General features: G+C 33.9%; 1 protein-coding gene across 4 annotated transcripts in view; it reads right to left on the bottom strand.

Annotated features, from left to right (window-relative positions):
- CDC42BPA (CDC42 binding protein kinase alpha) overlaps window positions 1–15,868 on the bottom strand; it is a 326,273-nt gene that overhangs the window by 10,352 nt on the left and 300,053 nt on the right. For 3 of the 4 annotated variants that reach the window (XM_059997227.2, XM_059997237.2, XM_059997245.2), the window contains 5 exons: window positions 14,575–15,168; window positions 12,781–12,878; window positions 10,247–10,331; window positions 8,232–8,355; window positions 7,433–7,550 (listed from right to left, as the gene is read on the bottom strand). In XM_059997227.2, coding sequence (XP_059853210.1) covers window positions 7,433–7,550; window positions 8,232–8,355; window positions 10,247–10,331; window positions 12,781–12,878; window positions 14,575–15,168 — 1,019 coding nt within the window. Of the gene's footprint in view, window positions 1–2,418; window positions 2,605–7,432; window positions 7,551–8,231; window positions 8,356–10,246; window positions 10,332–12,780; window positions 12,879–14,574; window positions 15,169–15,868 lie in introns of all 4 variants that reach the window. The other variant, XM_059997253.2, reaches the window with a different exon arrangement.

The following is a 15,868-nucleotide window of genomic DNA, read 5'->3' as shown; positions in this document are numbered from 1 at the left end:
GTTAGAAGTGACAGTGAAATGTAGAATTACATGGACCTCTGCAGATAACTGAAACAAAGCTTTTACTACATATGAGATTTTTATTTTCTTAGGATAATTCAAAAGTGGAATAAGCCCATTTAGAAGAAAGCCACTTCAAAGTACATTCTTCTCAAGCACACCTTCTATCGTCCTGATACTGAAAGTGCCATTTGCACGTTCCCATCCCAGTCACCAGGCAGCCTTCCTGCCTCACGGACAGAGAGCAGCACCACGGGTCATAACTATGACGCTTGTTGACAATCACAGCCTGGGTGAAGTCCTTTAACTTGGGAATGTTGGTGTGAGAAGTTTCCCATCTAATATTGAATAATTTTGGTGTCCAAGGGAGGAAAATGAGCCACAGAGTGCTTTGAAAGTAACACACACCTAGAGAGGTGGTGCGTCGGACCAGCTGCCTGAACACGGTCTCCTCGATGGCCCTAACCTTTTCAGACCGGAAGGGGTATCAGGGCTGGTACCTGAGAGAAGGTTATGGCAACACAACTAGTGCAGGGCCAAAGCTAGCAAACATCCACGAACATCTCCTGGAAAACATGCACTAATATATCTTGAAAAACTCCAAATCATACATTTTAAAGAATCACACATACTGGGATTTGGCTGGCTGGGTGCTCTACATTCAACTATTGCCATTTTGGTTCATATATCAAATTTGCGAAGTCCATGTAATTCTTACTGTGTTATTCGTTCAAAGCAAACATTTTACCTTTTTTTCTCTAAGCAAATAAAAAAATTTAAAACAGAAAACAGTGCTAGCATTTCAGCAGCCACTCATAGGAGCAACCCTGAGAGATGCCGATGACATGCATACAATGCAGCAGAGTCAAGTTCAAGAGAGATGGGGATATCAGTTTAAACCTTGAAATTTTTATTGTTTTTGCTATTAACCTTAGAAAAAAATGGCAAAAATTAAGCCTGTAAAAAATACCAGTGGTTTAGTAACACTGAATGTTGAGGTAATAAAAGAATGATACACGGAAGGTATGTTCTGGGGGAAAAAAAAACCCACACAAAACCCAAACCCAACAGTTTATCATTCATTCAGCTGAAGTTCAACTTCATTATGAAGTAATGTGAAACCTAAGCTGATGGTCCTTTTCCTGCGCAAATATGCTTAAGATTAGGGTAAAACTTCCACCAATCGTAGTGTTTCTATTTATAGAAGACTAACTTAAGCAACATTTCCACCATCTTCTATATCAAAAATTCTTGACTGATTAGTTTATACAACTTCCCCTAGAATCCACTCCCTGAAATCTGTTACCAAGCACATTGAAGCTTAGTTTATCATAAGTGATCTTATCTTGTGAACTAAGACACTTAAATGACATTATAGTTTAATGTCAATAACAATGACATTTAAAATCATCACAATTTAGAATGCAAACAAAAATAAACTTCTCACCCTACAGGTAGCTTTCTTATTGGAAAATTACTTTACTAAATACACAAATAAAAAATGGATGCTAATTTTTTCTAAGCCAGAGGAAATGTGTTTGCATGATACAATCTAAATATTTTATGATCTGCAAAACAAACTTGAGAAAATGCTCCCTTGAAGTCAGTACATATTTCTTGACAGATGTGTGGATAATTCAGCTTGAATGGCCCACTTGCTCTCCAGCCCACTGCAGAGACACTAGTTACAAAGATGCAAGGCGGCATGGAAGGACCCAGCGGCAGGTATGACAGTCCTTCAGAATGCAGCACACTGTGTTTTTTTTCTCTTGTTGATTTACTTCTCTTATCTTGGATCCTGGCTGGAATTAAAGGCGCATCAGCAACTCAAAGATTAGTAAGACTACCTTCTTTTGCTAATTTTTCCTGTTATTCACTGGTACTATTATACTTTATAATTTTGAGAATTGTGAGCTTTTCAAGAAGGGGTTTATTGTAGATAAAAGGCCTTTGGACAGGCTCTTCTATAGACTTTAACTTCACTAAATATAAAAAATTTCTCTGAACTGAACTGGTTTTAGGGTAACGAGCAATCCAGAATTCAGAAATTCTACATCCCTTTTTTGTTTGTTTTTAATAGAATAAAGATTTACTTATTCAGGGGCTATTTCTTATGGTATCCGTAATGAAAAATATCATGATGGGATGATGTTTTATTAAAAAATAGAAAAACCTCCAATACTGTTTTAGAAATAAAACTGAAATCTTCCCAAATCCTCATCTTTTTCCTCAAAAGAAGAAAAAAGTAGAACTCCAAGACAGAAGAGGAGGAAGAGGAAGAATAGAAGTTTGGCAACAGAGAAACAGGCCAAAGGGAAACGTTCACAGAATGTACCCCCTTGGCAGTGTTACTTATGAAGCCAGGCAGAGATCCACACATGGTTAGTACAAGTTAACACCTAACTCAGCTGTTCATACCCTCAGAGTCATAAAGCTTGGTGTACCGGGGACAGAGCGTAGAGACGGGGAATATTCAGGGTTTATGGAATCAGGAGAGAGAAATTTTTCAGCAGAATTAACAGTCATGTGATAGATGTGCTCAAAGTTGATCGGAGAGGAGATCAGACCGGAGTGATGATGAGGGGATGGATAAGGGAAACCCGGCTATCAAAAACAACAGAAAGAAGAAAAAGGTAATGAGGTAATGAAAATGGATTCACTGGATATATGTGACATTTCAGACAACATGCATGTAGAAAAAATGAAGTAAGTATCTCACATCAAGAATTGAATCCATAATGAAATACTTTTAGGCCTTAGAAAGTTAAATTTTGTAATCCTCTTGCCAGTTACCTAAAGAGCTGATTTGCAAAAAATCATTTGCCTCATAAACGTATTCTCTCTTATTACTATCAAGCTGGGTAGAAACTGGACTTTCAGAGATACAAGTAGATTTTCAAAATTTAGTTCAGTATTTTCCTATAGGATAGAATCAAAACTTGGCAAAAATCTACCAAAAACATTAGGGATAGAAAAAGCGAGAAATAATTAAAGAAAAGAACAAGTGAACCTACAACCAGCCTCTCACCAAAAGCGTTATGAAACTGTTCCTTTAGAAACTAAAGCCATTTCCTGGTATTTATAGACTTGACATGTGTTTGCTTTTACTGATCTTATCTTCCCGTAACAGAAATAGTAACTGTGGAAAATACCAATTATTGGTTTACCTTTAAGTAGCCCAAGCTTATCTCCACTTAGACACCCAAAGAACATGTTTGTTTTTAACAAGAGAACAACCTTCTCTTCAATGTTCAGGTGTATTTTTAAAACATGAAATAATGTAATACTAAAGACATAGAAGAAAGTTTTTGAAAACAAGGGCTCTAGTTTTTCATGTTAAAATAACTTGGGAACATTTGGGAACTGTAGTTCAGCACCCAGTCACCTTCTCTAATGGGAACTTTCAAAGTTCAGTTTCTGAGAACAACTGTGTTTCAGGAAAACATCCTACCATCTCTTCATTAGAGACAGGCTGAATGACTTCCCGGAGACACGCTGACTGATATTCTCATGAGCTGAGATGAGCTTTCTTTGTTTAAAAAAAAAAAATCTTGGGCTTCCCTGGTGGCGCAGTGGTTGAGAGTCCGCCTGCCGATGCAGGGGACACGGGTTCGTGCCCCGGTCTGGGAAGATCCCACATGCCACGGAGCAGCTAGTCCCGTGAGCCATGGCCGCTGAGCCTGCACATCCGGAGCCTGTGCTCCACAACGGGAGAGGCCACAACAGTGAGAGGCCCGCGTACCGCAAAAAAAAAAAAAAAAAAAAATCTGGTAAATTAGGGAAGCTTAAAAGAAAGGCTTCTATATAAGGTGCTTTAAATTTAGAGATGTGAGTGAAACCAGTACTTTCTAAGGTTTTTTTCAAAAAGATAAAAGTATTGATATAAATGTAACTTTAAGAAGTAAAATTACTTCATAAAGGTCTAAAAGGTCACCGAGCTTGAAATTTTATTTGTTAACAATTTTAGGAATGGGTAAAAGGCTAGGAGAAATTTTACGTGCTAAAAAAAATAAATCTTTTAGAGATAAAATATTACTCTTGCATTCAACTAGAGACAAATCTATTCTTTATTATAAGTACCCACTTATGAAAAAAGGTAAATGACAAAAAGGATTCAAGGAAACTACTACAGTGTGTACTTGTAAGACATATATGCTGTTTTATATTAACTGCCTATATTCTCTTGGCTCACTAAGACACATCTGATATAGGAGATAAAAGAAAAAAATGACTCCTTATCCTCACTATCTTTTCCACATTCATGAGGCAAACAACCCTTTTCAGCATCATTTTGGTACAAAGGAAACAGAATAAGCTTCCAAAGACATTCAATAAACTCTCTAAGCTTTTAAGTATTTCAGAGAAAGGCAATACTGATTTGAATAAGTTAAACATAAAAATTTCTGGGGCACATGCTCTTTGCACGAATGACAACATCATAACTTTGGTATTTGAAAGTGCTTCTTATAAATGTTAATGTTAGATGAATTAAATCCATCTTCATTTTTGAAAATAGTTCATTAAATACAGAAAATTACAGTGGAAAGAACATACTAAAATCTGAGACTATATTAAAATATCACAAGCTTTTTAATACATGTATACACACACATATACATACACACACACACACACACACAGGTACAGACATGTATATTATTTGCTTTTCAGACATGCATATTATTGTGTCATTTACCAGTGTCTACTCCAAGGTAGGTACAGTTCTGGCATGACAATATATCAAAAAATATTTGTTAAGTGATTAAATGGATGCCTATGAAAACCCCCAGCTTTTATGTTCTTTGCTAGTGAAAGGAAGAAAGTCAGGTGAAAATAAAGAACAGGAGTTCAGACACATAACATCTTTGCTACAATATTACACGTACAGGTGAACAGGTTTCAAAAATTTACACCAACTTCTTGTCCTGGACATTCAAAAGTGCTTATGTGATAAGAAAACATGAAAGGAATGAAAGGAACATTAAAAACTGGATTGCACCTCTAGGGTAAAGAGTCACTTGTGTTAATTACAAAAAGAACCAGCAAGGCAGTCACGGGTTAACAAAATCAGTGACACTAATACTAAAAATCAAGAGGTCTAATGGGAATAAGTAGCCAGCACAGGAGGCCCTGTGTCATGGGGTCAGATTGATGTTGAATCTTTGGGAAATGCTATCTGAACTTGTTTTGCCCAGTAATTAAGAATGGACCTTATTCTGAACAACAACAATGACAAAACAGAGATTTCGTTTAAGTGGTGGGATGGTGAAGGGAGAAAAAGGAGGGATGCTGGGATATGAAAGTTCTTACAATGCTTGAAATTTCACATTTTGCTTCAGTGTGCTTATTCAGGGTGTAGAAAGACCAAGTCTTACTGTGAATGAAGGTCTGAAAAAAATTCTGGAACATTAGCAAACTGATTTTTCACCTGGTCAAGCAGAGGAACATTGTATTAAATCCTGAAACTATTTCTCCTTAAGGAACATACTGTGGGATATAACATAATTTATAGAACAATTTTCCATAATTCTTCTTGCTATGTTATTGGAATATATGAGAGGAAAACCGTACTATTCTTTTTTTGTATACCAGAATGAAGCAAGTGTGAAAGAAAGTTTAATTTTAAAAGGATAATACACATTAAAACCTTGTTCACTACTGAAATAATTTTGTATTTGCTGATATGTTGCTTTGCAACATATGGATGTGTTTGAAATTTGTATGCCTCTGTCCCTCCATAATGCTACCTACATAGCAGATGTTGCAAAACTATTTACTAACTAAATTTCAAAAAATTTCACATTGATCTATCAAATATAAGCTATACATATATTCACATTTCAACTGTTTATCACAATTAAAAAATTCTCTCTCCTAAGGTACTTTGTACCTGCCCTGACCTTGTAGCTTCTGTAAGGAAAAATGACAGAAGTTTTTGGACCGCGTGGTTCTGCTCTGTTTACTTCTGAGAATAAAGGAAAACCAGTCTGAGGACTTAAGTAAATGTTCAGAACGGGAAAAGAATGGAGAAAAATCTGAACTCTCATTCCCAGGCAAAAGCTGTAGAAGTAGTATAGCTTTTAGATATGATAGATATCAGTTAACCATGTCAACTCAGCCTCTATTTATTCTCAATATTTTCAGCTTACTATTTATGCTCAGCCTTAAATTTCTTACTTCATTTTAATTACTATATCAAGATTGGCTGTAATCTTTCTGCATACTTTATTTATATCTACCTAGCACGGCTAATAAAAATCCCCATCTGACTATTGTGAATGATTTGAAAGGAAGTAATGGTACTATAATCATATAATAATGTCTTGATGATGATGAAAAAACAATGACAGTAAGAACATCACATCCATTCATAAACAGGGCAACTGGTTAATTGAGATATTTATAATGTGGAACTCAGGCTCAAATTAGTGCAGATTTTTTTGGTTTCTCCTATGAAAGAAATGCAGAAACTACCTTTAAGAGCTGAACTTTTTTATTAAAAAAACTTGACTGTACAAACTGTATTACCTATTATTTTTTCTGTCAGTGATACATGTCTATATCTTCTATCACAGTAGGGTTAAGTAATGTGGGTAATTAACACAGACTTCCTTAGAAAGAGCTTTGGGTTGAGATTTACATATCACCTCCCAAGCTATCATAGCATTTAAATTATGCCTAAAATTCTGAGCAAAATCTAGATGCTATCACCACCTATCAAGAGTCATGTTTAAGTTTCAATAGTTTGTTGAGAGTACCATGATACTGAAATGTTACAGAGCTTGGATAATTAGCTAATTCCACTAATGTTCTTAATGTCAGTATATCAGGTCCAAGAATCCAATCTTCATGTTGTTAAAAAAAAAAAACAAAACACAACAGTTTTCCTATGTTGTACTTTTTTTAAAATATAAGACTGACTAGGCAACACGTCTGTAATGGGCAGAGGAAAAAGATTTAATTTCATAATCAGATGAGAGGTGTGACCATTAATGATCAAGCTAATGTGGTTCTTTGGGGGACAAATATCTGTGTTGAATTGCTAAAACTTAGTGAAATTTTAGTAATTTGGTAACAAAGCTCTGAATCTTGGTATAGAATGTCTCCAAATCTGGTGGTTTATTTCTCCAAGAATAGTAAATCTAGGTATGGGAGAAGTATATAGGGTATTCAACTAAATAAAAACTCGATATGTTTGGTTTTTGATACACGTCTGTATTTTATGTTTTTCTCATCAGCTATGTCATTATGCATCTTACATATATTGTGATATATTGAGATAAACATTTCCTCATTATACTAATATGTCTTTTTAAGGCTTATATGTATTTAAGTGCACACACACACACACACTCATATGTATCCACCCCCTCCCCCCTCCAACTTAGTATTAACCCCATTTATATTCACATTCACTCTTCATTTCTCTTACCATGGGCAGGTCTTTTAGAATCTGTATTCCATCTCCTGGACCCATGTGTGCTATGTGGTTAAAATTAGTTGGGTTGGAAATTAATTTATTTCTCATTTCTGGATCTCGCAGCATCTCCCTGTAAGAGAAAACACCTGTTTAAACACTTTTATTCCATGACCAATCTAGACAATTTCAGAGAAAAATTAAGTATACTTAAATTTTTTCATAAAAATAAACTGTGAAATCATGTTAATAAGGATAGAATTAAAATAATAGAATATACTAAGTTAAACATTTACTTAGATTTTGTTTTAAATTTTAAAAAAGATCTTATGGTTTTTGGTGGGAAAACAGAGAGGGTTATTTTAGTGTTTAAATATCAAAGAAGCTCTATTTTACAGATAATTCTGAACATTTTATGTACATCTTTTAAAATAATTGCTAATATATTAGAAATGTTTTTATATGTAACTGGAAACACTACAAGCCTATTTCTGTTTGGTCATGAGAATAGTTAATCTGCACAGGTATGTTCTATGTTTATAAAAGCCCACATTCTAAAAATTGTAACTGTTCCATATACAAAGAGAAATGAATCAAAATATGGTACTTTAATCTAGTACATACTCACAACTTGGGAAGTATTAATTAAAATTACACTGAGAAATACATTCATTATTGCAGTTTTTAACACCATAGATGATGATGACAGACTTTCAGAGATCAAATTTTCCTTCCAAATCAAATAAAGTATTATTACCAGATAGTCCTTCCGATGCTATAAGCATCTTTAGATGAGTATGAATTAAATATCTACCTCCTTTGTTGCATCCTTTCCTCTTCTGGAACTCTGAAGGAATAACGCCTCTTATTGTTAATATTTCTAACCATTTGTTTCCGACTATTATCTGATGTTTCAGGAACTACCAGTTCATCCCCTTCTGTTAAAAAAAAAAAAAAATACAAAGAACAATGATGTTCTTTAAAGTGCAAAAATGCTTTTCACCCATTAATCTCCCAGACGGTACAAACATCAATCAATTATACAAGTGTATGCAATTCTGATTTTTTTAAGTTGTGCTGATCAATCATAGTAAATAATAATTTTCAATGAAATATATGTAAACAAATATATGCTGAAATTAAATATAGCTTACAGAGTATATTTTCACCTTTATTTGATTATAAACATAAAATGCTACAATTTTACTAGAAGAAAAAAAGGAAAACGTAGTTGCCTTGGTGTCCTATCACTTTGGCCACCCCACCCCCAATATCTCTACACCATCTTCTCCCACCTTCCCAGTATTGGTTTCAGTGGCTTAGGGTGTTAAAAAGCTCTTATTGTTGACCTGCACAGTAATCAGGCATAAATGGTAAATTATCCATGAAAATGATAACAGTTAAGATGTTTTTAATATATTAAAACATGTCCTTTGCAGATCCAATTTGCAAGATGTGGAGTAAAGGAAAGGAATTGTGTTTCTTCCAGCTTCCTTTACTAAAAGTAAGAATCTTATTATCGTTTCTACTCTCCTGATCTTCAGGGGATACTTACTTATGTACATCTAGTCACCTAATGCCCATCTATCTCAATTTTAATACCTAGAAGTAAACAAAACTCTTAGCCATGGGCTCCCAAAACATGCTGGGATATGGTGAACATCCTCTAAAACAGAAAATTGTATCCATACAACATGATGAACTCCATTCTCTAAATAAGGTAAGGAAAAAGAGAAAAGCCAATCTTTAGAAGTTTATAACACCCAAAAAGCTAAAATGAGAAAAATGTAGTAGGAAGAAGCCAAAGGAGCCTGTAAGGCCAGCCAAAGCTGATTAGTAAAAAAAAAAAGCAACATTCTCCTTGTATCATAATAATAGCTTTATCAGATTGCTTTCCTAACAGCAAATGTTAAAAGGATAAAATTTTAAAAGTAGATGAGAATTTGAGAGTTGGAATTTGAGAATTATGAGGGTGAAGCAGATCTTGGTGAGTTGCAGTGGCAACGGGAGATTGTGGACAGCCAGAGGACTGCAAGAGCACTTTGGGCTCCTGAGAGATGAAAGAGAAACAGACAAGACAGAGAAATAGAATCTCCAGGAAATAGGATTTCCTTTCCTTTTCAAAAGATAAGACAACTATGTTGAAATTTTGTCAGGTATTCCTTCTCCTAGCTCCACCTTTACTCCTAGCCTAGAGTAGAAAGATGAGAGCATAAAAAAAGAGAGTTGGAATAGGTTTTATCCTATAGAGACAAATTGGGTTACGGATACATTCTACAATCATTACATACAGTGAGAAGAGGGTGGATCTAATCTTGTCTAATACCTGAATATCCTTTCTCAAGTCATACTGCAATATCCTCTTAGCATAGGACTTCTCCTACAGTCACCAGTCTGTACACCAAGAAGCCTCCAGTGCCAAGAGGATATACCAGAGCATCAAATCTGAAGCCAAGCAATTTGTATGTATCTTAGTACTTAAAAACAAACAAAACAAAAATGACAAACCTTTGATGGAATTTTTTTTGATAGACTATACAAATTTATTGGAAGAATATGGGGGAAAAAAGAAAAGCATAAGGAATATAATAATCCCACTACCCAGAGATAACTGATGTAAACATTTTAATGTGTTTTCTTAATGCCAATGTTTTTACTTACATTTAAGTCAAAATATTATTCTAAATACATAATGTACCATAATTACATCTTCATCAACTAGATCCACCAGAAAAGATCATAAATTTATGAATACCCCTATACAGACTTTGGGGTAAGATACACCTGAATACTTCTATGAAGCTCTCCTACTAATGTGTATTTTCTTACCTGCCATCTTATTTTTGAAATATATTAATCTAATCGTCTCCAACCCTAAAAGATTTAATGATCCTTCACTGTTTAAGGGTCGAACCTAAAATAATAAAAAATAAAATTAGTATTTCAACAAAATTCAAAAATTAAATCATAAAACTTTTGAGATATTTATAAGGCACACACTATTAAGACCTTTAATTTATCCTTCCTCTTTAGGAAGGAAATCAACAATTCTGACTAGAAAGGTATAAAATTATCTAACTTGAATTAACACAGTTATAATGATAACGTTTTAAAGGAAGAATATTCTGGGCAAAAAAAGAAAAGCAGAAATACATTTAAACCTTAAATTTGACTTTTTAAAGCCATTAGTACCAGACGATGATACTAAAATATTCATACAGCTACTTTATGAATCTTATTTGAACTAAATGTACACACATGACAGAGATGAAATTGTACATCACTGGGGAAAGGAGGGACTGTCAGTAAATGGTGATGGAGCAACTGGGTATCTATATGGAACAAATGAAACTGAATTCCTACTTCACACCATACACAAAAAGTCAATTCTAAATGGAACGGAGACATAAACACAGTAGGCAAAACTTTCAAACTTTTGAAAGAAAATAAAGATCCTATCTTTATGACCTTGAGGTAGGAAAGAGCTTCTTAAGAAAAAAAAGAGAAATGTAAAAAGGATAAGAATGATATTACATTAAAATTTATAACAATGAATTTTCAAGCAATAACAACAAATGTTCACAAAATACACTATAAAAATTAACAGGTCACAAACAGGGAAAAGATTCACCACACCCATCACTAAACCAGTATCTACCATATATGAATAATTTCAAAAAATCAAAAGATGACCAAACAGGAAAATGAGCAAAAAACATGACCAGGTATTTCACAGAAGAGGAAATATGAACGATGAATAAACATACAAAAGATTATCAGCAACATTGTTAATTGGGGACATGCAAATGAACACGTCAATGAGATATCACTTTATCACCATAAATAAATGGTTATAAAACTATGAATTCTGACAACGGTATGGGTCATAAAGAACTCTTATATACTGATGATGGGAGTGTCAACTGGTACAATTACTTTGGAAAATACTTTGACACTATCTTGTAAAGTTGAACACGTGCATTCTCCACGTCCCATCAGTTTCGTTCCTAGGCATATGACGTAAAAGAAACTCCTGCACATACGCACCTGAAGACATATATGACTTCTACAGCAACGTTCATAATAGCAGAAAGCTGGGAAATAATTCACATGTCTGCTAATCAGACAAATAAATTGTGATCTATTCACCCAACAGAATATTTTACAGTAGTGAAAAGCAATGAAATATATATATATGTGTGTGTGTACACATATATATAATAGTACATGTAACATGGATGAATCTTAGAAACAGTAAATACATTAAGATAGCAAGGCAGAAGATGATATACAACATAACATTTTATTATCTCAAACATAAGCAAAACTGAACAATATATTATTTAGAAATATTTAAATATACAAAAAATTCTGTATTTTAAGAAAAGCAAGGGAATCATAAACACAATAATCAGGGTAAGGGAAAAATACACAAGCAGATTCAGTGAAATTGGTAATGTTCTGGCTCTTAAGTTAGCAGGTGAGTTCATAAGTGATCAGTTTATTATTATGCTTCATAAAGATCATATATTCTTTTATATATACTTCAAAATTCACATGATAAACATAAAAGGGAAAACTAACTGTAACCAGCCCGAAGTTATAAACGCGAGGACCGTATTTAGTTGTTTTATAAAATGTGGCAGCATTTACAAGAGCTTTTCCCACTGCTGTTATGGTTTAAAATTGGGGCAGATTTTGAAATAAGATCTTGGTTACTTTCTTTTACCCATTCCTCTAAACCCTGCCCTGCAACTAATGACACACGCTGCATATACTTACATGAAACTATTATTCTTCATTGTTGCAAAACAGCCATTCTATACTCGTAAAAATTCTCTTTATGTTACCACAGGGAAATGTTAAAGGAAAATATTATATTTTATTAGGAATGTGCGAAACCCTTATTTTTTAATCATGAGATGCTTATACAGAGCATTGGTTCTAATTTTAATCACTTTTCTAGCCCATGAAATATGCCCTCAAGGATTAAAATTGCATACCATTATGTGAAAAACAGTAAAATTACAAATAATATACTCCTTCAGAGCTCCTTAAACTAAAGTGGAAGATAACACTGACATATTAAGTTGTAGAATATATTCTAGTTGTTCATTATTATAATAATCATACGTTATACAGTGAAACAAAATGTAATAAAAATAATACAGTGCTGAGCTACCTGTAAAATTAACCAGCTTGATTTTTCTTTTTTTTCCTACTCTTAGCTAAGTCCCAGATTACCAATTATGTTATTACATGTGACAGAAAATGCTAAACTAGTGAAAACTAGCTAAATAGTCATATTAGTGTTTCACTTATAATCATTTGTTCACTTAGCCCATTTTTTAATGTTAAATTACCTTTTTGAGTGGGAGAGTCTGAATCCATTCCATGGAGTTCACATCAAAGATATCAACTGCATTTTCACTATACACTGAGAGATACGGTGCATTGTAACCTGGGAGATGGGAAGGAGAGAACAGCTGGCTGGTTACTTTTAACTGCTAAACCCAAAACATTTTGAAAGATCTATGCTAAAGAAGTGTAGAGTGGAATCCCACCAAAATCCTGTTGTTAACATACAGTAGCCACATCAATACATTTTTGAAGTTAAAAAAAACCCCGTAAATCATAAATGAAGAGGTTTTAAGGCCATTATAATACAGAAGGAGTCTGTTAACACCAAGAGTATATTATCCCCTTGCCCCATACTAGTTCTATAAAGGAATTTCATTACATTTTAAATAACCGATTCCTAAAGTAGTTAAGCTCTTGACAGTGAAACAACTTACGAAGTAGAGAAATCTCCAGGTAAGAGTTATGGTCACATTTATCAAAGTATGATAAAGCATCTGGCACAGGAGATGCTCAATATATATTTACTGAAAGAATGAACATCAATAAATGGTGACACAAGCAAAGAAAGATTAAATGATTTACCCAAGCTAAAGTCATGAATTAAATTTTTGGCAGAGCTATTCATAAAAGCCAGATATTCTAATACTTATTCTAATTCCAATTAACACTGTACAATTCACATAATACTTTGAATTATTTTCTGACTAGGATTCATTCTAAATATGATGCCATAGATAAGAGTATAAATTTCAGAAGAAACAAAACATCAAGAATAGTTAAGTCTGGGTAGGTATATGTATTTTTCTTTTGATCTAGATTTTCTAATTTTTCTGTAATAAGTATATAGGGCTCTCCTAAACTTTCTTATATTGAACTTTTAAACTTGACTATACACATACCCACCATTCCTCCTATCTTGTTGCAGTGGAAGAGGTTTTACTCCTCCTGTTCCAAATCCTTTCCCCTATATTCTGACTTCCATCCTTTTTGGCCTCTTGGGGATCTTACTCTATTTCCTGTATTTACCATATAGTCATCAACCTTTCCCTGGCTCCCTAGTGGCTATCTCCCTTCGGCATTTAAACATGCTCAAAGTATCTTCCACTAAAAACAAAATGTGTTGGATTAGATATTCCTCCTACATGCCTCTACGGAACTCTGTACTTCTGCTATCAGAGCACTTATATTCTACTGCAACTTGTTTTGTCAGGAATCCATTCGACTGCATTCATGCTCTGTGAGGGTAAGACTGTCTATTTTGCTCAATGTTATATCTCTTACAGTAAAATGACACATAATAAGTATTCAATAATTTATTAATATCTTAATGTTTCTTGAACGTATCTACCTACCTAGATAAAAATGTAAAAGTGAGTAACTTTTCAAATGCTACATCATACCTTCACATAACTGATTAAATAATTCACTAGGTAACCACTTCTCTAGAATAAGTCCTATGAGGTATTAGTGCTCACAAGCACTATATTCGGGGGAACCATGAAGATAACTCCTTAGGGTTATTTCAAAATACAATATGTGTTAAAAATCTATCTAAGTAAAACATTGCATAGGAAGATTAGCTTTAATTATGTTCCTGTTAATGTTGACCCTGTTGGCCTAGGTCTTAACTACATATGGTTAGTTACTTTACATAAAACATACTTGATGCTTAGGAAAAACCTCAAAGATGACTTAAAAAACAACCTGTTATTAACAATGAATACATAAAGGAGATGAAGGAGAAGGAAAAAGAAAGAAACAGCAAGATAAGACAGCGAAAAGTAAGAGAATCTTACAACAAGAGGAAGGATTTGCTGGCCACATCAATTCCTGTTGTCTAGATCTTCGGCCCTGACAGTCAGTATATATCCCAATGCTGTTAAAACACAGCAGATATTCTTTACTGGAGATTTCAACTGCACAGATGGCATCCATTGGTTGATGTGCAATAAATGAGAGTGTATGGTCATTTGAATGGAGCATACTGTATGGACTTCCTTCTCCATTCAGGGGGTATCTTAGAAATCCAGACTGGAATCCCACACAGAGTTGTTCACTGAAGATTGCCATCCACTGGACATTATATGGGACTTGAATTTCCTTAAATTTTCTGTGACGGGTCTTGCTCTGAAATAGTTCATAACAGAGGACCTGCCTTTTCATAGCCACACACAGGCATGTAAGAGCTCCATGACGTACTTTTCCAGAAGTTATGGTTTGACACCCTTTAGTTTCTGCCAATTTATAAAAATCAGTCTCTCGCCCATCCAAAGCTGACATAGGAAAAAGTCGTACATGACGATTTCGTCCTGAGATCACAGCGACAAGCTGATCATTTGGAATGAGTTCAATCTGATGAATCTTCTTATTGTCACCAACTCTAATAATTTCTATGCAAAGAAACAATAATAAATCAACTGCAAAATATTTTGTTTACCTATTAATTATATCCCAATTATACTCAAAAGAATATGTCAACTTATAATAAAGACAGACATACACACAGAAAAAATGAGAGATCAGAAATCATGGAGAAAGATGAAGATAATTACACCCATTATAAGATAATTTAACCTATCTATAGTAAGGTATTAAATTTAGCACTGAGATTTCTGGCAGCCATGGCAAAGAGTTCCTATGTGATAAAGCATGCCAGATCTTTAAGAAAAACCTCTTTATTCTCACCAAATCCTAGGGAAGTTTACCATGGGGTTACTATTTTTAAAAACTGAGTAACTCATGTTTCACTAAAGGTATTTCTTTGGGTAACAAATTAATGAAGTTTAAATGCATTGTTTTCCCATGATCTAACTTGATATAAAGACAGAACTTAGAACACTGTATTCAAGAATGCTAAAGTTAAATGGGTTCCTTTTTATTTCATCCAGTATTTAATTTCTCCCTAAAAAGAAATCTGTTGTGTTAAACTGTGGGATAAAAGACCCCAACAACAAACACATTTTAATGACTGTTACCACTCCTAGTACTGTTAGAACTATGAAAAAAATCAAGTTGCATTTTTCTTTCATGTACCATCTTTAGAAATGCAATCTGAGTTCACACAGCAGAACTGTAAATAAAATGACACAA

Source organism: Delphinus delphis, chromosome 1, assembly GCF_949987515.2.
Source record: "Delphinus delphis chromosome 1, mDelDel1.2, whole genome shotgun sequence".
Classification (NCBI taxonomy): domain Eukaryota; kingdom Metazoa; phylum Chordata; class Mammalia; order Artiodactyla; family Delphinidae; genus Delphinus; species Delphinus delphis.
This window is presented reverse-complemented; position numbering and strand designations above follow the sequence as displayed.